The sequence below is a fragment of the Lipotes vexillifer genome, unplaced genomic scaffold (assembly GCF_000442215.2).
Source record: "Lipotes vexillifer unplaced genomic scaffold, Lipotes_vexillifer_v1.1 scaffold149, whole genome shotgun sequence".
Classification (NCBI taxonomy): domain Eukaryota; kingdom Metazoa; phylum Chordata; class Mammalia; order Artiodactyla; family Lipotidae; genus Lipotes; species Lipotes vexillifer.
The window spans coordinates 1,324,163-1,349,503 of NW_006779962.1; the positions used below are offsets into that span (position 1 = coordinate 1,324,163).

General features: G+C 55.4%; 1 protein-coding gene across 3 annotated transcripts in view; it reads left to right on the forward strand.

The window, feature by feature from the left end:
* OLFM1 (olfactomedin 1) overlaps positions 1-17,452 on the forward strand; it is a 25,578-nt gene extending 8,126 nt beyond the window's left edge. For 2 of the 3 annotated variants that reach the window (XM_007453091.1, XM_007453092.1), the window contains exons 4-6: positions 1,908-2,127; positions 10,111-10,217; positions 16,587-17,261. In XM_007453091.1, the coding sequence (XP_007453153.1) occupies positions 1,908-2,127; positions 10,111-10,217; positions 16,587-17,261 (1,002 nt within the window). Of the gene's footprint in view, positions 1-1,907; positions 2,128-10,110; positions 10,218-16,586 lie in introns of all 3 variants that reach the window. The other variant, XM_007453090.1, reaches the window with a different exon arrangement.
* The last annotated feature ends 7,889 nt before the right edge of the window (positions 17,453-25,341 follow it).

Consider the following 25,341-nt stretch of genomic DNA (forward strand, 5'->3'; position numbering starts at 1 on the left):
CCTCCCCCTCCTCCTTCTCTGAGACTGCATGATTCCCCTTCATGCTCCCACTCTCCTTCCAGAATAGCAGTTTGAGGCCAGGAAGGAACCCAGCAAGGATGCTCTTTTTCTTGCAAAGGGCAGCACTCCTTGGACACAGAGAGGCCACCTGCCCTCACCCTGGTTTGGCGAAACTCACCTTGAAAGGGGCAGAGTTGAGGTGCGGTTTTCACACCTATTAGCTTCTGAGGCCAGGGCCCCAGGTCCCAGCTTCTCCAGCCAAGTTGAAGATTAGCTGGGAAGGCACATGATTGGTCCTTCCCGACTCAACAGCTGCTGCAGGTGAATCACATTAGCCAAGGATTAGCTTAATTGATTACAGCCATTTCTGAGCAGGGATCACTCAGGGCAATTCTTCACATCTGACCTAATTTAGCTGTGACAAGGCTCACTGTAGATTTGCAGGGAAGGAAGAGAGATGCCAACATCTTTCTCACTTCCCAGTAAGTGTTCCTTTTCTCCATGTAACTCTGGACATTAAAGCCAGAGTTGGTTTGACCTAAAACTATATATACATATGTACAAATATGTATATATACACCTAGAGTTTACTCAGCTTCAGAATGGTTAAATTGACAAATTATATGCCCCTTAATTAAGGTATACATGCATGTTAATTAGAAACCTAGCCCAGATGTAAATGAATGGGTCAAATCACACAGCCCCGCTGGACTGGAAACCGCTGATGCTTCTAGGCCTTCCTGCCCTTTCTATGCTAATGTTCTCCTTTGATGTATGCTCCCCGCATGCAGCAAGGACTAGTTCACTTTTAAAAGCAATACGTTATATAGATGAAATCGCAAGCTAATGAAGTTATAAACCTATATTATAAATAAAATAATAGCAGGTTGATCCTGTTGAGGAGAAGTGAGCCTATCGCTCTTGGTGGGTGCAGGTGGACATGTCCTCGCTTCAGACATGTCATCAAGAATTCTCTCGGAAAGAGACTTTGACCTGCCCGACCCCAGAGAGCTTGCGTCTCTCCTCGTAAGGCCAGCACTCCCTTCTCTGGGGTAGACTCACATTCCTCTGAGGGTGTCTTCAGCATCTGTGGGCTAGCTCCTCTTTGCAAGCACTCTGTCCCACTTCCCAAATCTGGGGCACTGTGGCTCTGAGGGAAGAAAAGCAAGCCCTTTGCCTTTGACCACACTTTAATTGCCTTAAACACTTGTGGCAGAAGTTGCTGTGAGGGCATCTACATAGCTGTGAAAGCAGTTTGTCTGGACTGACTCTAGCCTTGAAGTGTGATTTTTCTTTTTAAGTGACCGTGAAGATATTTGTCTGTTAATGGCTGTCTGTTTAAGGCAGGCTAGTAAGCTATAGCTCCTCAACAGTTTTCATTTTCTTGCTTGCAGGGCTAACTTAAAAGAGTTTTTTCAATGCTGCAGTGACTGAAGAGGCAGTCCACTCCCATGTAACCATGACAGAGGGCCAGAGAGCTTTTTTGCACCCTGCATTTTTACTATTATTTCCCGTTACTTAGCACCATACCCCTAAGGAACCTTGAATACAACCAGGATCTCTTTTGCATGCGACTGTAGATGCATTTCATGAATAGTTTGAACCCTTGTCAATGCATTTTTTGAAAAAACAAAAACAAAAACAAAGAAACTTTGTGTATGTGACTTAAAGCATGTAACCTTCAGATGTTGCATTCTAAACTGACAATAAAGACCTTTCCCAAATATGTTGGTGTTCTGAAGACTGTTTAATATGCTCTTCTAACTCCTGTGGGCCAGAGTAAATCAATCTGTAAATAAAGCGGGAGTGTGGACATTTTCCCTCACCTAGGGAGAAGCCAGGCCAAGGCAGGGTGTTACAAGTTTTTGCACGCATCGCACTGAACCCAGCTTATTTTAACCTTGCAGGCGATAAGAGCGAAAATGGATGAACTTAGGCCTTTGATACCTGTGTTGGAAGAGTACAAGGCCGATGCCAAATTGGTATTGCAGTTTAAAGAGGAGGTCCAGAATCTGACGTCAGTGCTTAACGAGCTGCAAGAAGAAATTGGCGCCTATGACTACGATGAACTTCAGAGCAGAGTGTCCAATCTTGAAGAAAGGCTCCGTGCATGCATGCAAAAACTAGGTAGGCCCAGAACCCTGCGGGGCGGGGCACTGCACCGCCCACATCCCCACTCAGCTCTCTCAGGCTTAGGGAGTGGTGCTGAAGTGGACAGCGCCTGCCTGGCGTCAGCGAGCAATGGCTGGATTAGGGCTCCTGGGTAGGGCTACCTTGACAGATAGCCGAGGGAAGTAAGCACCACCTGTCCTAGGGCCTTGTCCAATCCTGTGCAGAGGCCAGCTCACAGAGCCCATTGAGCCGCACATCTGGAAAAATGATGTTAGATGTTACCTACCATCTGAAGAATGTGTGTGTGTGCGCGCGCGTGTGTATGTGTGTGTTGGGTGACTTTTTAAGACACAAATTTTCATAGAGCGGTAAACATACACCTTAAGATTCCCTCCAGCTTGCGAACGAGGGCTGATGGAACTCCCTGAGATACTGAATCATGCAGAGAAATCCATCACGTCACAGTGGAAGACTTGCCATTCGCAACAAGCCAGGGAGTCCCTCCTGATGCCTGGAAGGGGTGGGACCGGAGCCAGCGGCCCCTGGGCTCCTTCGGAATCTTATTTGTGGTTGATACCCACTCGCCTTATCAGCTTTCGTGTTAGTTGCTTTAGCAAATCTTAACGTGTCAGCGTCGGAGTCCACTTTTAAATAGCACATTTTAAATCCCAATTCCATTTTCAGGTTTTCTTAGGAAAGATTGGCTGGCCCTTCCACCCACTGTTCTCTAACACAGAGGTGGTTCATTTTCTTATGGTTTACTTTTTAGACTAACTTAGGGTAGCTTTTAGGGTAATTCTGCTTTATGAAAAAGTTTCCTTTAGGTTTTATCTGATGCTTTCACTTGATTCCCTTTTCATCCCCCACCCCCCACACACTACAAATGCCTTATTTTAAACTTAAAACATCCCAAAAGAACAAATACTTTAAAAAAAAAATCCCCATTGCTATTAAGTGGGAGAGAGAGAACATTCAAAGGGCAAGGAGGTCGAGTCAGCCAACCTTTTTGTTTGAACAGGTTCCCACATCTAGTTTATTTTTAATGCCGTTCTAGGTGCCCTAGTAAAGCTCCCCAGTCTGGGAGAGGGCAGTGAGCGATGTTCGGAGCATTAGGACGAATCCATTGTGATCTGTACACTTGCATCACATGAGGGATTATCTGCTGCGGTTTTTCAGATGTGCTTCATGGCGCCCACGTCCTGGTGTGTCCGGGACTGGGTGACCTGGGACAGTTCCGGGGAGGGGGTCTGGGTGACCTGGGACAGTCCCGGGGAGGGGGTCTGGGCTGGACGGTCTCTACCAGCTCTTCCCATTTCAGCATTCAGGAGTCAGCGGGAATGTCTGAAATGCTACGGGTTATCAGGCTTATCAGTGGTTATGGGACTACATGAACACTTCTGGTGGGCACTGTCTTTGGGTTTCTACCCATAAAGCTCCTTCTAAGCTCCCGTCACCTCTCTCCAGACCCTCCAACGCTCCCCCTGAGGGCTCTCGGCCCCTGGGGGTTTCTTTGTTACTTATTTCTCCACAGTAGCATTTTTATTCCCCAGTAGACAGACCGTGTAGAAACCAGTGGGAAACCAAGATTAAACCTTCACATTTTCCGATTAACGGATGAAGGAGCCAAGTGGAAATTCAGAGGGCAAAGTTACAACTGATGAGAAGCTAAGGGTCTTTCCAGGAGGATTCTGCCCTTCCCAGACGAGCAGCCTTCGTGTCCGAACTCGACCTATCTTTAGAAGCTGAGTGAATTCACTTTAGGGCTTGGGATCTTGGGGCTTTCACATGGCTCCCCTTGGGCCGCTGAAATGGCCAACTTGGGAGTAAGGAGAGAGGATGAAGAGACCCCCGGAGCCCTGTTCTCCACCACTGAGTGCAGTCACTTCTGCGCTCACAAAGACCTTGACCTGTAGATGGACCTGCTGAGTCTTCGGGCAGGTAGGCGGGGATCCGTCTTTCACCAGCACTCGGGTGGGTGATGTGGGTGAACACCGAACTGAGAACCCCCATCTGGGGAGAGCGGTGTCCTAAAGTGGTAAAAGTGCCACTCGATGGCCCTGTGGCTCAGCCAAGGCACTGACCACTTTGCATTTCAGCTGCCTCTTCGTCTGTAAGCTGAAGGTGTAGGAGTCCCTGTGCCCTGGGGTCACTGTGTGAGTCCACAGACACGATTCACGTCACGGGCTGCGCACTGTGCCCAGCATAGAGTAGGTGGTGATGGGACACGTAGGCAGGTGGGTAGGTAGAACACGATAGCTAGACATGATTGCTAGGTAAAGAGACAGCTAGACCGATGATAGGTAGGTAGGTAGGTGAGTAGGTAGTTAGATGATAGATAAGAAGGTTACTAGGTAGGTAAACAGATAATACATAGGTAGGTAGGTAGATAGACAACAGATAATAAGTAGGTAGGTAGGTAGGTAGACAACAGGTAATACGTAGGTAGGTAGGTAGACAACAGGTAATACGTAGGTAGGTAGGTAGGTAGACAGACAACAGGTAATACATGGGTAGGTATGTAGGTAGGTAGACAGACAACAGGTAATACATGGGTAGGTAGGTAGGTAGGTAGACAGACAACAGGTAATACGTAGGTAGGTAGACAGACAACAGGTAATACGTAGGTAGATAGGTAGGTAGACAGACAACAGGTAATACATGGGTAGGTATGTAGGTAGGTAGACAGACAACAGGTAATACGTGGGTAGGTAGGTAGGTAGGTAGACAGACAACAGGTAATACGTAGGTAGGTAGGTAGGTAGACAGACAACAGGTAATACGTAGGTAGATAGGTAGACAGACAACAGGTAATACGTAGGTAGGTAGGTAGGTAGACAGACAACAGGTAATACATGGGTAGGTATGTAGGTAGGTAGACGGACAACAGGTAATACGTGGGTAGGTAGGTAGGTAGGTAGACAGACAACAGGTAATACATGGGTAGGTATGTAGGTAGGTAGACGGACAACAGGTAATACGTGGGTAGGTAGGTAGGTAGGTAGACAGACAACAGGTAATACGTATGTAGGTAGGTAGGTAGACAGACACAGGTAATACGTGGGTAGGTAGGTAGGTAGGTAGACAGACAATAGTTAATACGTAGATATGGCTGCTGTTGCTTCTCCCGCTTCCTGGGTTTTCATTCAAGCTCGTAACTTAAAGACCCAACCAATATCCTGTGGCTGCTTATTTTAGTCTTTATTTTAGCCTTGCAAATAGGTACTGTCTTAGCAGCCTGTTTCTTTGCTGGGAGGTTGCCGGTGAGCATAGAACGGGGGAAGCCAGCACTGATGCTGTCCTGGGCGGTTAGGACTTCTGAAGATGCAGTGTCTCAGAGGTCGGCAGTTCCTTCCTCGGCCTCCCCCGCCCACCCCGGGCCCCCCGCCACCTCCGCCTCTTGTCTCCTGGGTCTGAAGTCTTGACTGTAGGTTCCTTTTGCTCTGGTGAACAGCATCTCGGTTACCTTCCTGGTGTAATGATGGGCAAGAGGGTCTCCCTGCAGTTTCCCCAAAGTGCTCTTATTAGGTCTCTGCTCTCTTCAAAGTGATGTTGGTGACAAATCCATACACAGGGAACAAAAAACAAGGACTGCAGGTTCCATTGGTTTTCCGTTTCCATTTTTAAATCCCTCTCTTGATGGCATTGTACGTTTCTCCTAATGGCCCAGCCAGAACATGAATCTGAAAATCTGATTTCTAGAACTGGACATTGGGCTCAGCACCTCTCGGGCATCATCCGGAAGGGAGGGGGGTCCCCACGGCTCCCCTGAAGTTCCTCTGGTTCCCGGGCAAGGCAAGGGAGAGGCAGAGCTGCCCGGCGACCCCGTCCCCCGAGCTTTCACTGCCACTCCGTGGAGAGGCTGCAGAATCAGATGCCCCGGCAGCCAGACCAGCCAAAAGCAGAGACTTAAGATCCAGTGCAGGACGTCGTTCGTACTCATGCACATGTCCCGGGCATGTCACATGCCCGTTAGTGTCAGGCCTCAGTCCTGTCTGTAAAATGAGGGGAACTGGCTGACTTCAGGGCTTCCCCCAGCTGGACCGCCCTGGTTCTCCGGTGCTAAAGGCCTCTGTAGGGAAGGTCGAGGAGACAGAGAGAGGGGCCCTTACCTCCTCCCCAGAGACCGGGATGGAGCCGGGTGAGTGAGCTGCTCCCAAGGACAGTGGATAAGTTAGCCCATGCGGATTTACACTCAGGATTGAGAGGGAAGTTTAGGGTGTCTCAGTCTGCAGGGCACCGACTAGGACGGCGAGGAGGGAGGGGACCCGAGAGCCCCCCGTCCCTGCCCAGGTGCGGAGGGGAGATGGGCGTCCAGGGCGGCCCTCGGGGCTCTGGGCCTGGGCTTGCAGGGAGGCTGCTCCGTCCCCGGTTAGCTCTTCTGCAAGGACGTGTGTCTGTCTGAGCTCCCAGCTCTGCCAGCTCTGCAACTCTCTCCAGTCTTTAGGGTTACAAGCTGGGACCGAGGCAGATGGGCCTGGAGGCTGGGCGGTCCCGGGACCCGTCTGCCTGCTGTGGAGCAGTCAGCCCCCCTCAATCTGGTCTCTGGCCCGGTTCCTTGGCGCCATGTTGCCCTGGGGCCTGCTCAGGCTCCTGTCAGAGGTCACTCCGGCTGTTGTTCAGAAGTGGCCTCCTTCTAGGAATAGCAGGAACCAGAGGATTTCATCTGCGGAGGCTGCTTTGTTCAGGCTCCCAGCTTTGCCAGGCGGCCCCCCTCCTGAGACCCGTCCTGGGCTCTCAGGGCCCTCCCAGCTGAGGGTGCTGTGCATGGAGCCCAGCCTCCTCTGAGATGGACCTGCTCGGCTTCCCTTCCCTCCCCATCCATGAAGCCCGAGCGCTCGTGACAAGAGAGGGACACTTTCGTGAACGGAACGTGCCAAGACGCTGCCTCGCGGCTCTGCCGTGGGGCTTTTTTAGATCCTGACAGTTCCCGAGGTCTTGGCAGAGCCAGTCTGGATGGAGAACCAAAAATAACTCCGTGACTCAAGCGGGGCGGGCAGCCTCCATCCCCAGTGGAGAGCCGAGCCCACAGCAAGGAGCTGGCCGAGCAGGCCTCACGGGCCAGCTGGGCCCTTCTCTGCTGCCTCATCCATGATTTTAAGGCTCCCTCCGAGAGGCTGGGGGAGGGTGGGCTCAGCCCCTCGGGCCAGGGTACACTGGGGGAGACCTCAGCCCAGGGCAGGGCGGGGCTGGGGCTGGTGCAGACGCCCTCCTCCCTCCCCCCCCAGCCCCCCAGCAGACGGTCTCCGCTTCTCTGCAGCCACGTGTGGGCCGGACGCAGTGGGACCATCCGGGGCAGCCCCGGGCCTGGACTTGGCCACAGTCTCCGTGTGAATCCATGGCCGCTGGCCTCACTGGGCACTTATGCACGGCGGGCATCCTTCTAGAAGCTTTCCACTGGTTAACTGCTTTAATTCTCACCACCGCCTCTGGGGTGGGTATCCTTCTGGCAGATAAGGAAGCCGCCCTCAGAAGAGGCGGCCCACCTTGCCCCCCACCCCCGTCCCCTCTGGCGGGTTACGTGGCAAAGCAGTGGGCTGATGAGGATTTTCTGGGAGATGGATAGTTATACCTCTCAGTTCCTGAGAGGTGAGTCATTTGTTCGTTCATTCATTCGTTTTGGACAGCTCCCCCAGGCTGAGCCTTGCGGGGGGGAGGGGCGTCCTGCCTGGGGCCATGAGACCCGGACGCCCGGGGTCACGCCCAGGGGGTGTGCAGGCCCAGCCTGGGTCGGGGAGGCAGGGTGGGTGCCGTCCAGAAGGGAGCAGGCTCTGCAGAGGCATCGGTGTGGGTCCAGCCACACAAGACAGGAGGGCAGGAGCGGGGTGGGGGTCTGGCTGTCCCGATGGGGGTGGGCCTGAGCGAAGGTAGAGAGGCGAGTAGAGCTGGGCAGGTGGCCGAGCCGGGCCTCACCCGCCAGCTTCACTTTCTGAATGTGATGTAAAGGATGGATGTCTGTCTCCTTCCGGGGAAGTCGTCCCAGGCCAGGTGTGGCCACTAAAGGCTGGGCAGGGCGTTGGCGTGAGTGGACGTCTCACTGGGAAGTGTGCCTGTGATGGGGCACCAGCAGGCATCCCACCCGGGGCCCCCGATCCGTGACACCCTTGGGGCCACGGTGCCTTGGGACTTCTCCTTCCGGGCGGCAGACAGGACCACTGTCCCTGACTCAGCGGTGGGGCGGCCCTGCATGGGACATTCACACGGGGCACTTTGCTGGCCTCTGGGCAGCAGGGAGATGGGCTGTCTCTGGTGTTCGATGGCCCCTGTTAGCATTTCCCACCCAGTTTGGAGGGTCTGCTGTCTCCTGGGGGCAGCCCAGAACCCCCCAGGGTCACAGAAACAAAAAGGGTGCTGGGGGGAGACGAGCCTAGTGTCCTGCTTCTCCCCGGCCCTCCCTCCTCCAGACAGAACCCTCAGGGAGCCCCACCCCAAATTCTCAAAACCCTCGTGGGATGAGAACCTGGTCTGGGGCTCTCGTGGGCACACACGCTCTCGCGAGATTTCCAAGGACCCACTTTTTTCTTACTTCTGGTTGCAGTAGATGTTGGCTAACCTGCACGTAATGTCCAGTCCCTTTGTCCTCTGTCTGTCCTCCCTCAGATGGGGGGTGTGGACAGGGCCAGCCTTGAGGGGACAGTATTTCAGTGGGAAAGTATGCAATTCCTCCTGAAAGGGGAACAGGCAAAATATACACTGGGAAGGGATGGGCGAGTAAAAATAGTTGAGTTCCTTTTTCGAATCTGGGCCAGAGGCAGCAGCCTGGGGAGCGGCACCGCTGGGGCTTAGGAGCGGGGCAGCGTGACTTGATGGGAATTTGGCTGTAAAGCCGCCTTTCTTCTGCTTGCAGTCAGCTCTTAATCCCGGTCCAAAGCCTCCGCGTTGCCCAGATACAAGCTCTCCTGACAACACAGAGAGACAGAGGCCCCAGGCACTGGGCTGGGGGTCCCGGGCGTCCACTTCTCCAGTCTTGATCAATGATGCTGATGGATTTACTTGCCCCACTTTAAGTTTGGGGAGAGAGTGGGAGCCACCCCAGACAGTGCAGAGGTGGCCATGGGCCCCTCCCCGAGGCCGGGCCATCTCACTTGGCGGGATGACCCCCGGCTAAACTACGGTCCCTGGGTTAAGTCACTGGCAATCTTCTGAAAATGCGCAGGTCTCCTCTAAACTTTGCAGACTGACCTGTACATCTGCTAATACAGTGGCAGTTTACCAGAGCAGGCAGAGCTGGGGAGTTACACGCAGGCCTGGCCTAGAAGAAAGAGAGGGCGTCCCAGTAGGCACACGTCCCTGCAGGGCAGGGCCCACTGCCTACGTCGAGGGGCCAGTCGGCTTCTGAGGCTCAGGAACCTTTTGCCCTTCTGAGGCTGGCTGAGTTTACTTATTCTGGAATGCTTCAGGGCTGCGCACACAGGGTGGCATCCAGGTGGCAGGAGGGGGTTTCTGCTGGGCATGGTGGCTGCCCGGGGCTATCAGGGGCAGTGGCAAGGGTGCTGGGCTGTCGGGAATGCCTGAGTGTCGGTGTGGCCCCGAGTGCATCCCAGCCCGTCTCCCGCCTCCATCTGTGCGACGGGAGGGCGCCATCACCCCCGTGCTCTCTGCTCCGTCAGTGACTTCAAATCCCAGCCCTCCGGCCCCTGGGCACCTCCTCCAGGCAGTAGGGAGCCCGCCGTCACCCTGCAGGGAAGCTCACAGGCCCTCCCGGGGGAAGGAGCGCCCTTCCTCCTGCGCTGGACCACGGATGCACTTTCTCCTTAGGAGGTCCTTAGCGGCTGCCGCCCCTGCTTCCCAGAGGAGAAAACTGCGTCTGTGCGAGGCTGGCCGCCCCATCGGGAGGTGCGGCCCTGGCACCCCCGGCCCGAGGCCCAGGGGGCTGCACCTCCGTCTCCCCACCCGCCCTGGCCTCCGTTGCTCTCTGCTTGGGGGAGGGGGTGGTGGCCTCTCTCGCCTTTGGGGCTGGGCCCAGGCACTCACTCCCCTGCGCTGTGTCCTCTCTTGCAGCGTGTGGCAAGCTGACGGGCATAAGTGACCCCGTGACCATCAAGACCTCCGGCTCGAGGTTTGGGTCCTGGATGACGGACCCTCTGGCCCCAGAAGGTGATAACAGGGTAAGTGCTTCCTTCATTGGATCTGGGTCTGGGGCAGGGGGGCTGTGGACGAGCGAAACTTGGTGCCCCCGGGGTGGGGTTCCAGGGACTTTGGGGAGAGGCCCAAGCCCCTTGCCGAGGTCCCTGTACTAAGGCAGAGTCACAGACCGCGGGGCGGGTCTGAGGACGACTGCGACCCCCTCCCCGCGTGTGGCTCTGCCTCTGGGAGTGGAGGGGCTGCCTCCGGGCTGAAACCTTCCCATGCTCACAGCACTGCCCCGCTCCGCTCAGGAACAGCACGGTCAGGCCTTCTTGTTTTAATGATTTCTCATTTGCGTTCCATTTGCCATTCCTTTCATGGCTGATGGAAGCTCATGTTCTTTTTTGATTTAGGAGAAAAGCCATGTTCTTTTTTTTCTAGACTTTACCCCTGGGTAAAAACCTCATAAAAGGAGAGAGAGACAACCGAGCGGCACGTCTGTCTTGATCGGGATGGGGTGGGGGCTGCGTTGCGTTCTGTCATTGGAGTCCCTTCGGGGTGTGGGGAGCAGAGGGCTGGCTGGCTGGGAAGGTGGCGCCTGGCCCACTGGACCCGGGTAACATCCGTCCGTCACCACAGCATCCTTTGGGAGCGTTTCAGCGAAGGGAGGTTCCGAACGCCCAGGGTTCTGGCTCTCGGTGGAGGAAAGGAGCTGTGGGCAGGGATGTTCCTTGGTGGTCCACCAGCCTGACCGCTGGCACCCGGAGAGAACCGTCACGGCAGTCCAGGGCCTCTCTTACCCAGCCCCTTGCCTGCAGGACGTTTAGAAAATAAACACTTTAAAAAACGTCAACTCTTCCTCTGGGCAGATTGAGAAAGGAGCTCAGGAATTTGAGAACCTCTGAGCCTTGTCTGGAGGATTTTCAGTGGGGAGGGATCTTGAGACTTCTGAGGTCTGCTCCTCCCCCAGCCCCATTCCCACCCTTTAGACGGCGTGATCGCTTCTGTTTAGATCAGGAAGCGGCACATTCTCCTTCTGGGGGAGACGCCTGGGGGACCATGACGGGCTTTCCAGCGATCTGGGCGTCTGTCTTTTTATCCCACAACCTCCAGTGGGAGGAACCCCCGTCTCTCCCCTTCCTTCCCCACCCCCCAGCGGGCCAGCAGCCTCTTCCCAGACCTCATCCCCGGGTCTGCAGGCAGAGAGTTCTGGAAGGAGGGGGCCGGCTACAGGCTGCCAACCCGGGAAATGACCGGGTCCGGTATTTTGGGGGTGAAGTTTGTTTGTGTTTTATTTTCTGAATGGTGACGGCTAGCTGGTCCTCGGAAGTTTTCTAAGAATTTAATTGGCCGATTAATTACCAGTTAATTACCAATGCACCATTTAATTGGCCAGTTCTTACCCTGACTACTCTTAAGTTTCATCTGCATCCCCCTGGAAAACACCACTTTGGTTCCGAGTGTGGTTAGGAGTGTGCTCTTTGCTGCAGATGTCAGTGATGATAACAGTAACGCAGACATGAAAACAAGATGGTGATGCGCAGACCCTGAGCACATGATGTTTATATGGAAATACAGGAGGACGCAGCGACACGTGTGCCCAGCCCTCAGCTGAGCGCACCTGCGCCTGGCCTGGTTGGTCCCACGGCTGCCCTCCAGCCGGAGATCATAGTTGTCTCTGCTGTGTTGATGAGAAAACGCAGGGCCGGGAGGGTCACGTGACTTGCCCAAGGTCTCAGGAAAGGCTGGCCGGTGGGTTTATTAACCATTTATTTACCGCCATGTTCCAGGTTGAGTCTCCCGAGTCACCCTCCTCGCCGTTGCCTTCTCCCCACCTCCTGCCCGCCCTCTGCCTGCCCCACCACACACACCCCACTGACCCAGCAGCCCTCTTGGGATCCGTGAGCTGGAACCAATGACCTTGGTGCTGCAGAGGACGAACCCCGGTCTAGAGGATTTCGCCCCATCTGACACCGCAGATGTGCCTCTGGGTCCCCACGTTGATGTCAGTTTCCTTTGTTGTAGTGAGCGCTCGTCAAATTATCTTTTCTCAGAGATCACGTATCAGGGCTCCTGGAATCCCCCGTACCCTGAGGATGTAGGTTCATTTGCAAAGCCGCTGAGGTGGTGATGGATGCTTTTGGAAATTAGACATCTCTTTTCTGCTTGATGAGTTGATCACCCTCCAGGAAAGGGGGCCCTGGTGATGGACAGAGTGCAAGCAGGAAGGCGGAAGGGGGGCCTTTGTGGGAGCTGACTGCGTGGGGAGGGAGGGAGGGGACCAGGTCGCTGGCAGGGGACCCTGGGGGCCTGCTCCAAAGCTTTGGGCAGTCGGCAGTCCTGCCCCAAGCCGTGAGATCAGCACAGCCACCAACTCACAGCCTGCTAAGTGACACGTCCCCAGGTCCTGCCTGGAAGGGAGCTGGTTTCTTTTGTTTTGACCTTTTCCATTCTCCGTCCAGTTTTGATCCCACACAGGAGACCAATAACTCGCTCCAAACAAAAATGTATCAGTGTCAGCTTCAGTGCAGGAGGCCAAGAGGGCGAGGAAAGAGGGGTGTGGCCAACAGCCAGGGCGGGGAATTGCCTTGGGACCCCTGTCCGGGAGCCCTCAAAGGGGCTTTCGGGTCCCCCTGCCTTTGTTCTGAGCTGTTAGAACCAGGTTAGCTCGTTCATTAAGCACCACCTGTGTGCAGGCACTGTGCTGGGCTCCGGTGGTCCTCCACCCTGTCCAGAAGCTTCTGATGGCACCAGAGTTCCGGAAGCCATGCTCTCGTCACCCCAGGCTGTGTCCCTCCCCCGGGAGACCAAGACGCTGAGGCACGTACCTCTGACTGTGGACCCTTCTAAGGTCCGGCATCCACCATCCCTCTTAACAGCCGTGCTTCCGCCATAGAAGTCCCAGGCCCGCTCACATCAGACAGTGGTAAGGGGACCAGCCAGCCTCTGGCCCCCAGGAAGTTCCTGTTCAGAGGGGTGGTCTCATCACTAGAACACCTCTTATTTCCCAAACAGCAGTGAGCTCAGTTTAGTGTTTAAAAGTCCTTCCCTGTCATCTAAACAGTGTCACAGCCATCCAGGTATTTTATTCCTACGGAATCTGTCTTCCTGAAGGTCGTATTATCCGAACTGCACGGTCACACTGTTTCGTGTGGTCGGGGACGGTCTTGGGGCTGCTGACCTCGCCCCCCTTTCAAGCCTCACTCCCCAGTGAATCCTCCCACCTCCCCACTCACCTGTTCAGCTAAGGGCTCCCTTCAGAGCATCTTTTCCACCCGTGCCGGCTCCTTGAGGTCAGGCCCTGCCAGGAGGACATGTGACAGATGCCTGCCCCGCCAAAGGGAGGGGAGGACATGGTCACGTTACTAAGCCAGAGGCCCTTTGGGCGGCTTCCCTCCCCCGCTCCGCCCCTCCCGGGTACATCCCCGCATCACGTAAGATGGGGCCAGACTGACAGCAGCGCCCTGCCCCGCCCCGAGATGGCCTCCTTCACTAAAAAGCACATGAAAATAATAGGGACAATTAAGAAAACCCCACGTTCTCCGTAAACTCCACCGTGTGGAACCGAAATGCAGTCAAGATGTGGGAATACACAGGTTTTCTTACAGGGGAGCTGGTGTTGGGCGTTTTGATTCCAGTGAGCTGGTAGGCCACATCCACTCAAGGCGTGGCATTTACAAAGAAAGAATCCGGAGGTGGCTTTGTTTTATCTCTTCTGGCAAAGGGACCCTCGTGGCTGGGGGAGCTTGCGCGCCGGCCTCAGACCTGCCGCGGGGACTCCTCTCGCCACTTGCCCGGGGGGCCTTCCTTCTGCTGACAGAAGCACCCGCAGCGGGGGGCTCTGAGCCCTGCTGCCCCAAGGGCCCCTTTCTCCCTTGGGCTTCCCTGGCTTCTGTCCCCCGGTGTGTTCTCAGCTCTCCCCCCTCCTCAGCCTGGGGCCCCACGGTCCTTCCCGCAGGACGACGGCCACAGGGAGCTGCAGCCCGCATGGAGCGTGGCCCTGAGGTCACCAGCGCCCGGAGGGCAGGGAACGAGTTCCCATCACGTGGAGAACAGGAGGCGCGTGGCCACCTGGGCCACCTGAGGCATCCTGCTGGGCGGTGGTGGGTGAAGCGGGCATTGTGGTCAAGCCCAGGAGTGAGCGAGTGGAAGGTCGCTGTCCCCTTCTGTCTGTGCCCGTGAACAGAACCTGCTTTATGGGGTCGGTTGGGCATTTCAGAGGACGGCCCCGGGGGTCTGGGAGGAAGTGGCCCAGCAAAGACAGGCAGTGGGTGTGTCCTGTGCGAGATGCAGTCTGCTTTCTGGTGAACAGACCGTGTGACCCTGGGTGAGACCCTCACCCTTGGGCCTCTCTGAATTGAGGACTTGGAACAGGTGGTCTCGGGGACCCTGCCGAACGTTAGAATCCCCTGGAAGCTTTAACCAGCCGATGCCTGGCTCTACCCCCAAGGTCTGTGTCATTGTTCTGGGATGTGAAAGCTCCCAGGGCACCCAGCCAGGTTGAGGACCCTGGTCCCAGGCCTCCGCGGTTCAGATGCAGCGGTTCTGGGCGGCATCCTGGAGGGGACGGGATTCCATCTGAGCCTTGGAACGTGGAGCAGGCGGGGCAGGACAAGGCATTTGAGGTGAGATCAGAGTGAACTCGTGGGGGTGGGAGGCACTGTCAGAGGTGGGCCCTCATCGCAGGCCCTGGGGGTCCCGTGATGCGCTCCTCTTTTGCACAGAGGGGCTCACTGGTGGCCTAAACCCTCCAGGCCGAGAGCTGGTTGTTACACATTTAGCACCTGTGCTGATTTTCTCTCCCACCCTAAATTGCCTTTTCCAAGTGTTGCCCACTGTGACCAATTTGCCAGTTTATCGGAGGAAAAGGCGATTTAAAAATCCTTAGAAATTGGATGCTGACTTCACGCAGCTCTGCCCACAGGAAGGAGGCGCTGATCCCTGGGGGTCCAGGGATGCATCAACCCAACCGGGTCCCCACCATCAAAGACCCACTCGTGGGGGAGGCAGAGCGAGCTGAGATGGGGGGGGTCAGGAGAGGGTGCAGAGGGGGGCTGTCACTTGAGCTAAGTCTTGAGAGAAGCAGTGAGCTCCCTGTCTGGGAGGTAGCCAAGAGGAGGCGAGATGTCAGGGCTTCTGCACATCACCCTGCGGACCTCTGACACCTTCCACCCTGTCCTGCGCTTGCCCCGTTCTAATGCGTGGCCCGCATCGCCGAGGGCTGCTCTGACGGAGGCTAAGGATAATGAAAAGCCTCAGATGAGACCCAGTCTTTAAAAAAAATGTTGTTAAAAACAAAAAGCACATCTGCCTCTAAGCATCTGAATGGATGTCTCAGGAACGAGGTTACAGGTTTGGGGTATTTTTTTAAATTTTTAACGCATGTGCAATACCGTGTCTGAAAACTCCCACATTCTTCATCCCTCCTGCAGCCGGCAGAGCCCTCGACGGATAAAGCAGCTGCCTTCTTGCCAGACAGATGCACTGGGAACGGTATTAGCCCGGCAGATTTTCCTCTGACTAACTGCATTGCTTTCTAATTTGCTCCCATGTTGGTTGAAAATGACTGAAGCGTTTTGTGCAAAGTCTAGACAGCTTTCGAGTCAACTGGCATTTAAACAGTCATCGGAAAGCTCTCCTTCTGGTGACCCCAAACTTGGGCCTCTACTGGGTTTGTTATCTTGGTTGATTTGAGCAGTCAGAGCCTTCTGGAAGCCCGGATTCCTCAGGGAGAGGCACTTTCCCAGGAATGGGCATGACAGAGTGATTACACTCGGAGCATCCCAAGTGCCAAATTAATGACGTCCCCCCGCTGGACTGGTGGTTCAGTCCGGCCTGCTGTGAGGGCCTGGACGAAAGGAGAGGCCTGACGCACGCGCCCCCTGGGATATCGGGCATCGCCCTTCCTGGCGACCTTGATAACGGCCATCCCTGCAGACTGCCCGGTGTTGTGGGCACTTGTCCTCCTGCGGGCCCAGGCGGCTGTGCCCTCTGCCACAGCGTCCTGCTGGAGGGCGGTGCCACATGCTGCTGGAGGGCCAGCCTTCCCAGATGACCCACAGCCTGGGGGCAGCCCCACCCGCTTGGCGGGAACAGCAGAGGGTGGCTGCCAGCCACGACCACGGCGCGGCTGCGGGTCCCAGGCTGTCGGTCCCCACACCCCTGTGCGTGGTGTCCTTTCTCCAGGCTGGACGCTTCCTCCCCTGGTGGGGAGACAGCCCTGGCCCCTCGTGAAAGGCACCCCGTGGGTTTGGAGGAAGGACATGACCCTGTTTAGTCTGTTCTCTCCCAGTCCTTCCAGCTCCTTCTCTGGGTGCCGAATCACTAAATGCCAAGAGGCCAGGAGGGGATGCCTCCCCGGGAGGGGTCCCCCCACTTCAGCACCACTGACGGGTCCGCTGTGTCCACAGGTCTGGTACATGGACGGCTACCACAACAACCGCTTTGTCCGCGAGTACAGGTCGATGCTGGCCTTCATGACCACGGACAATTTCACGTCGCACCGCCTCCCGCACCCCTGGTCCGGCACGGGGCAGGTGGTCTACAACGGCTCCGTGTACTTCAATAAGTTCCAGAGTCACATCGTCATCAGGTTCGACCTAAAGACAGAGACGATCCTCAAGACGCGCAGCCTGGACTACGCCGGCTACAACAACATGTACCACTACGCCTGGGGCGGCCACTCGGACATCGACCTCATGGTGGACGAGAACGGGCTGTGGGCTGTCTATGCCACCAACCAGAACGCGGGCAACATCGTCATCAGCAAGCTGGACCCTGTCTCCCTGCAGGTGCTGCAGACCTGGAACACCAGCTACCCCAAGCGCAGCGCCGGTGAGGCCTTCATCATCTGCGGGACCCTCTACGTCACCAACGGCTACTCGGGGGGCACCAAGGTCCACTACGCCTACCAAACCAACGCCTCTACCTACGAGTACATCGACATCCCCTTCCAGAACAAGTACTCGCACATCTCCATGCTGGATTACAACCCCAAGGACCGCGCCCTGTACGCCTGGAACAACGGCCACCAGATCCTGTACAACGTCACCCTCTTCCACGTCATCCGGTCTGATGAACTGTAGAGCGTCCCCCCCACCCCGGCCTGGAATCCGAGGGTCCGCGTCCCCCACCCACCTGGAAATTCCTGTGGAACAGCTGCCAAATTAATATTGGTGAGACGAACAAGGCTAATTCGGAAAAAGCAGCAGCAGCGTGGACTCCGGCATCACGGGGCGGCGTTGCCCCCGTGTTTCTCCAGCTCCAGCCAGAGGGCGGCCAGTGTGGGGAGAAGACCCCGTATACGCGGCTGGAACTGCAGCCCAGGGCTCCCTGGTTCCCCCGCCCTGGTCCCCTTTCTGGTCAACATACTCAAGAAGTAAGGCACTGACTGTTGGCCAGTTCTTACTGAGAACCACCCACTGTTAGGATCGCATGGACTTGTCCGTAGATCATGGTCAGCTCGATGGACCTGAGTGTCGTGTCTCATTGAAGCCCCCCTCCCCCGGGCCGTGCTCGGCGGCCGAGGGGGCCACGTAGGCTAGTGTAACTCGCATCTCATCACCGCTGCCGTCCTTGACCACGTGTTGTGTCTTAGATGCACTGTGCTGAGACTCCAAGTAGCCCGTGGACCCGAGTTAGTCCCCAAGAGCGGTGGCCAGCGTGTGTGGCGTGGACAGGCTCAGTGCCACACCGTTTGAATCCGCGTACCCCGTAGATACATCGTGCAATGTCCGTCTGTTGTTTCCTCGAGGTGGTGACTTGTCTGTTTAGTTGATGCCATGAATGTTGTAAATGCAATGCCGTAGTTTGGATTAGTAAGTGGATGGTTTTTGTTTCTAAAGAGGAATAAAAAAAACACACACACATCAGTGTTCACCCTTATAGAGAGATGATCAAGCTCATGTTGCTAATCATGAAAGGAAATATCCTCCTCTTGTTAAATTATCTAAATAGTGTAACCACAGATGAGAAGGGCTCATCTAGGGAAACATCGGTTTCCAATGGGAAAGAAATGCTCCTGAGGGCAACGGTGTGCGGAAAGTACATTTTTTAAGTAAAAAAAGAGGGAAACTTTGTACTATCCGGTTATCTAAGGAACAATAAAAATATTAGGAGATGTTTTTGCTTCGTTTGTCATTTCAGAAGCTTTTAAAAATGACCGAGACTTCCAGATCCTTGCAGATGTATTCCAGAGCGAGTGCCCCTCTCAGAAGAGGACAGGGCACGGGCTGGACACAAGCCCCATTGGGTCCCTAGGCACTCATCCCCCACAAGGGTCGGAGCCCAAGAATCAGCTTGGAGGCCCCTACTCCTTGGGTGAATCTGAATCCGAGGGCTACACCACTGGGAGTCCCACCCCACCCCACCCCGCCAGGCTCCTCCAAGACACAGCTGGAAGGAGCCTGGGACAAGCACCTGCTTCCAACGTGGCAGGGGCCATCCGCAGAGACCCTGCCGAAAAGTGGGCAAAGGTAAACCCAGGCCCTCTCTGGCCAGTCCGCTCACTAGGAGCACTGGGGATCCAGGAGGTGAGTGGCCAGCCCTGTCTGGGGTCTGGGTCCCTGAGCCTTGGAGACAGAGAACCTCGTGCATCAGGGGAGCCCAGGCCACCATGGCCAGGCCTGCAGATACCAAGCCAGGCTCTGTCTCTAAGTGGGCCCTGAGGTCTCTGCAGGACAGAGCCGTTCTGGAGTGCCCTGGGGATTCACATGGCCAGAGAAGGCACAGGTCAAAGTAACTCTCCAGTTCAGGACCGGCCTTGGCACCAGATGCCAAGGCAGGGTGTGGCATGTGGTGACCATCTACTCCCTCCCCTGCCCTTCCCTCTGCTCTGGGGCGGCTGGCCTCCTTGGCAGGGTGGACAGCAGGGCTGTGATGTGGGCCTGGGGAGAAGCCAGCAGCCCCCGTGAGCTCAGCCCAGCTGGCACTGCACCCAAACCAGAGAGCAGAGGGGCTGATGTGTTTCCAAAACAGCCTTTTTCAGTTTCCATCACTTGTCCTGGAAAGAACCTGGGCGGGTCCCCAGGCAGGGGTGTAGGCGGCACTTAGAGGGGGTGTAGCTGGCGTTCATGGCACTGGTACTCTCGGAGTCAGTCTGAGAACATCTAAGAACATCTGACTCCGTCCCCGGGGCCCCTCGGAAGCTGGAGCCACTGAGACAGCAAGCTGGTCAGGCAAGGAGGCAGCGGGGGCGTGGGGACCGTGTCTGCTAGTCACAGTGGGCGCCCTTGGGATCCGGCCAATTGCTGGGAAGATATGGGATGAGACGTAGGGTGGAGGCCCCGCTTGTCCTCTCCAGCCCCTCCGGTGGAGTAACACACTGAAGCAGAAAAGAATGACCACTGGCCGGGGCTTGCCCACTGTTGGGAGCCCTGGATCGCAGTCAGCTCGCCCATGAGAAATTGGGTGGGCCCTGGACCACTGGGTGGGGAGGGAGGGAGATGCCAGAGGACCCTGGGAAAGTGCTGGGGGTGTGGGCCAGCAGGGCAGCCTGGGGGAGGGGCGGTGGCCTTACATAGTCAAGGGCCACTCCTGGGACCCTTCCCCACCCCACCCCCCGCACCGGGGGCCACGTCTCTACTGCACGCTGGGGGCCACCTAGACACTGCACTGCGAGGGGACGGTGCCGCCTCGGGCTTGGCCCAGGCCACCTCTGACCCCAGCGCCCCTCAGCCTCTCCCCTCTGCCCACACGCTGCTGTGGGGCTCACCAAGCAGGTCTCCACCTCCGGGCACAAGGCGCTCCGGAGCCCCTTGGCCCCTTCACCTGTGCTCCCCCCACATCCCTCCTCCTCTCCCAGCTCAGAGCTCCCACCTTCTGGAAGCTTCCCGTTCCCCATCTCCAAGGAGGAATCACTGCTTCTTTCCTGTTCCTTTAAACCCTTCCTCCATCACCCGTATGCTCTGGACTGCCCCATCTTCCCAGCATCTGTGATACTCTTATACCCAACATATTCTTTAAGATTTGGGTTTTTTTTTTTTTTAATTCGCCAAGCCCAAGACAAAATAATCCAAAAAAATCCTTTCTTGCTTTCTTGTTGCGGCTGGGTTTCCTTCGCCAGATACCCTGAACTGAGACGAGGAAGTGGGCTGGGAGATGGTAGGAAACGCCTGACCCTCAATTACAGCCTCATTAGCTGCAAGTCCTCCCCGAACGAGAGGACTCTCACAGGCCACTGCCACAGCCATGGCAGGACAAGCTGCAATTAAAACCTTTAGAAGTGGGAGGCATTTTCCTACTTTCATGTTTGCAAATTACCTTGGAGGGAGCCGGCACACGCAAAATCCTCCCCGGGAGAGACAGGAGCTGGTTACATCATAGAACAGCCCTGACTTCAATAAGACAGTCTAAGATGCCACTGACTTTATTCCCGGTGTGAAGCCATGATGGGAGCCTGTCCAGGCAGGATCAGGCAGGGATTGTTAAGTAATTACAGCTGCAATTATGGGCCGAACTCTTCATAATTTCCCCTTAACGGCATAGGAGACAGCAAGTGTACAAATACCTGCTCTGAGTCACCAGAAGGCAAAATAACGAACGACCTGATAGGTTCAGAATGGATTTGCTGTCTCTGACTGTTTGCTGGGGAAAATAATCCTCCAGGATATTAAATACGCAAGAAAAATGGGTCCATCCAGAGAGCAAATAAAACAACCGGCTTGCCACTAAATCTCCCAGATTCCAATAACTGAATATATTGGCTGATGGCAGAACATCTATAGATGAATTTTCTTTATTAAAAGTTTGGCCTGGAATCAAAACCCAGCAGTTCTTTGGTGGGTACCAGAGGCCAGAGCATGAGATGCCCAGTCCTGGGTGCAGCTGGGTAGGCCTGGAACTTTTTCTAGTTTCCGCAGGTTTCTTCTTGAAGGAGGCCTGAGATGGGTGACCCCGCACAGCTGCCCATGGAATTCACCTCTAGCTCCTGGAGTCGCGATGCCCTTGTCGTTTAGGGAAGGCGTGCGGTGAGGGTGGCCGAGCTCTCACAAGTGACCAGGAAGGAGGCATCTCTTGGGTTCTTGGGAAGCGCAGGGTCTCCAGACAGGGGCCAGGCTCCACCCGTGAGAAGGGAAAGGAAGGCAATGGTGATTTCAGGTGGCTGAACGGGCCAGGGTAGGGGGTAGAACGTTGTCTTTAATCGGAACACTTAACGTAATCCCACTGGCAGATTATAAGTGGTAAAGATCGGGCACGGTCACCGCTTAGAAGCCGATGTTGACACCTGCTTCCCCCGCATCCCTTTGACCTCATGCCACTTGTAGAAAAGGCACCAGGCTCCCCGTCCTCAGATGGAAACTGTCTCAGGACGTCTGAGCTTCCAACCCACGAAGGAGCGTCCACGTCCGCAGGACAGCCCAGGCCAACACGGGGACACGTCGGAAACCTTCAGGCCCTTGAGGGTCCCTGGAGAAGGTAGCAGCTGGGCCGGGACTGTGGGTGGCAGGGAGTTCCTCGGGGCTCACAGGGAAATGAACCCCCAGAGGCAGCTCCTAGAAGCTGGAGCTGGGATTTGGGAGGGAGGGGGACTTGGGTCCAATCCTTGTCCAGACACCTGTGTAGGCGTGGCCCAGGAAGACGTGACACATTTCACTGAAAGAAGCATGATCCGGGGACTGTTGGTCCGTGAAGAGTGAGGCTGAGTCCCCAGGGCTCAGGAGCTCGAAGCCGGTTCATCCATCTGATGCCCTGCGTCATCAGGCCCAGGCAGAGCAGAGCCTTCTAGGTTTGAAGGGGCTGGTCTGCTCACCATCAGGTAAGACGTCCCTTTCTTGGTGGCCCAGATCTTCGGTATTGAGAGGCAGCTCTCGTGAGAGCCGTCTGCATTTGATTTCCTTTGGGTGAATTGTTTCTGAAAAGGTCTCCTGGAGCAGGATTTTGCTTTAATAAATCTATTGTTAGAGATTATTTTCACAGGCTATAAGAATGAGATATAGAGTCCTCTGAACCCAACAGCAAAGAGAGGCATCAATTTGTGCCTAAACCCTGCTTGTAAATTACGCTGCATCTTGCTGTTGTCACATAATTTTCCCTGAAGGTGACATTAGGGACATGGAACTCATCCTTTTCGTTGATGTGTGTATCCCATTGTGTAGATGTGGCATGGTGTGTGTCACCAGCCCCCCCATGGTGGGTATTTGGGTTGTTTCTAATAGTCTGCTCTTAAAAACCATTCCGCGGTGAATAACCTTGTGTAAAATCACATCACGTATCGCACATGATATGTGTCTTTGGAATACAGGGTCTGAGGGTAAACGCTTCTGTTCTTCTGCCCAGTATTGTTGAATTCCCTTCCACAGGGGTTGCACCACTTTACCTTCCTTCTAGCAATGTACGAGAGTGCAGATTTCCCCATGGAGTGCTTGGAAAATCTTTGGGAGTTTTGCAGTCTGGGAGGTAAGACGTGGTATCTCCCAGCACTTTGAGTTTTCACTTCTCTTATGAAGAGTTAGCAAAGCATCTTTTGTATGTTGCAAAGCCATTGACAATATTTATCTGGGAACTCTCAGTTCCTACCTTTTGCCCATTTTTCCCTACTCAGCTGCCGAGAATTTCCTCCCATATAAATGTTAGGAGTTCTTTGTATATGTGGGAAGTCAGCTTTTGTGTTTCTGGGAGTTGCAAGTATCCTGTGGTTTGTCAATCTTGATTTGGGTTATGGTGGGTTTTTTAAAATGTAGTCAGAATTATCAATTATCCTTCTAACGCTTTTGGCTCTCGAGACACAGTAAGGGCCGTCATGATGAATGGACTCATTTTTCTCTGGTGCTGATGTGGGCTTGCTTCTTACGTTAAGACTGGCAGTGCCTTTGGGGTTTATGGAGAGTGATGTGTGGGTCCACTTTGACCTTTTTCCAAAAGGCTGCCCAGCTGTCCCAACATGAGTTATTACATGGCCCAGCTCCCCACCCCGAATCCTAGGCTGAGGGTCCCACGTACTTAGGCTCCATTTCCGGGCTCTTCTCTTTCTGAGTCTGTGTTTGAGGCTGTCACTGGAAATTCTACCATTTCCATAAATTTCCATAAATTTGCCTAGAGGTGAATATTCATGGCCTCCATGACAGGCACTTACTCCACTGCTTGTTATTAAGATTTATTTTTATTATTTATTTATTTTTGACGGTGTCAGGCTCTTCGTTGCGGTGTGCAGGTTTCTCTCTAATTGTGGCATGCGGGTTTTTCTCTTCTCTAGTTGTGGCGTGCAGGCTCCAGGGCACGCGGGTTCTGTAGTTGTGGCGTGCGGGTTCCAGAGCGCGTGGGCTTTGTAGTTTGTGGCCCGTGGGTTCTAGTTGAGGTGTGAGGACTCAGCAGTTGTGGTGCTCAGGCTTAGCTTCCCCGCAGTATGTGGGATCTTAGTTCCCTGACCAGGGATGTAACCCGCGTCCCCTGCATTGTAAGGCGGATTCTTTACCACTGGACCACCGGGGAAGTCCCCACTCCATTGCTTTTGTTTTGGTTTGTTTTTTTTTTGCAGTACGCGGGCCTCTTACTGTTGTGGCCTCTCCCATTGCGGAGCACAGGCTGCGGACGCGCAGGCTCAGCGGCCATGGCTCATGGGCCCAGCCGCTCCACGGCATGTGGGATCTTCCCGGACCGGGGCACGAACCCGCATCCCCTGCATTGGCAGGTGGACCCTCAACCACTGCGCCACCAGGGAAGCCCTCCGTTGCTTTTTAAAGTTCTCTTTAAACGGTTTGCGTACAAGGATGCCTAATCCCTGTGACTGTGGAGTCTCACCCCAGGGGTTATTATTCAGTCTGAGTGGGATTTTTTTTGCCTTCACCGATTTCGTCAGATCAGCAAAGATTAAAGTAGTTTTGGGATGCTGTGTCTCTGTGAGGACGTTCTTTGTTGTTCTAAACAGAATGTCTAAATCCAGAGACTTGGCCAGGACTCTAACACAAGCTGAGGTCCCGTCCTCCGGAGGATCTTTGGGGAAATCCCTGGCCCCACGTGGCGCCTTAGCTCGGCTGTCCTGGGGCTGCTCTGGAACCTGCGCTCTGCTCACCCTGCCCTCGGCTGGCCGTTGGCACACATGGCCTGTCCTCCAGCTGGTGAGTCACTAGACGCTTATTCATCACACAGCAGGCAGCAGAAGATGCCAGAAAGGTGTGCCCATAAGGATCCGGGCTCACCCCGCAGTCCAGCCCCAGGTGCTGGTGAGTCACTGCTGTGGGCGCTGAGCAGGGCAGCAGAGGGAGGCGGAGGGCTGGCATCCATCTCTGCTTCTCCCTCGCTGGGGGAGGCCGGCAGGTGGGGGACGGGGCCTCTCCTCTCTGCGCCCTCGATCCCGCTGCATCCCATGTGCTCACACCAGCACACACGTGTGCACACACCTGCACACACCTGCACCCACGTGCCCACAGCTGTACACACGTGCACACATGTGCTCATACCTGCACCCACGTGCCCACACCTGCACACATGTGCACACACGTGCACATACCGGCACACGTGCACACACACTGGCTAATTCCAAGCACCTGATCAGCCTCGGCGCAGCTGCAGATCAGCAAGCAGGCCTTGGAAGCCTCCTTGGCTGCCCCTTCAAGGTTTAATTTCTACTTTGGCAAAAGGGGAGGGGCTACTGCCTGCTTCCACAGGAAACAGCATCCTGCCTGCCCTGGTCCAGGCCTCCGAACCTGGTCCGAGCCCTGTGCCGTCGATGGAGGGAGGGCACAGCTGAAGAGTGACATCACAGGACATGGGCTGCAGTCAGGGGCCTCGGGGGAGGGGTGTGGACAGAGCATCACTTGACTCCCGGGCCGGCGACCGCTTCTCTGTGACCCTCCGCCTGGGCTGGTGGGAGTACTGGGCATCACACCGGAAGACTTCAGGGCTTCCAGTCTCGAGGCAAGGAGCCCTTTGGCCCTCTCAAACCTCCCCCTCCTGCCTGGGGAAACGTGTGTCTTCCATCAGATGATCCCTCAGCCATTTGCTCCCCTTCAAAGGCACCCAACCCACAGAGACTAGTTAACACCTTAACGAGTTAACATGGCTAGTGAGTGGCAGACCTGGGACGGGCATCCCGGACACCCAGCCTTCGGCTCGTGCCAAATGAAGAGCCGTGTTTGGAGAAATCGGTGGGATGTCATACACTGTCTGCTAATTGGCCCGAGTCCCCACAATTGCGGGGAGGGACGCGGGCTGCCCCCCCCCCACCCC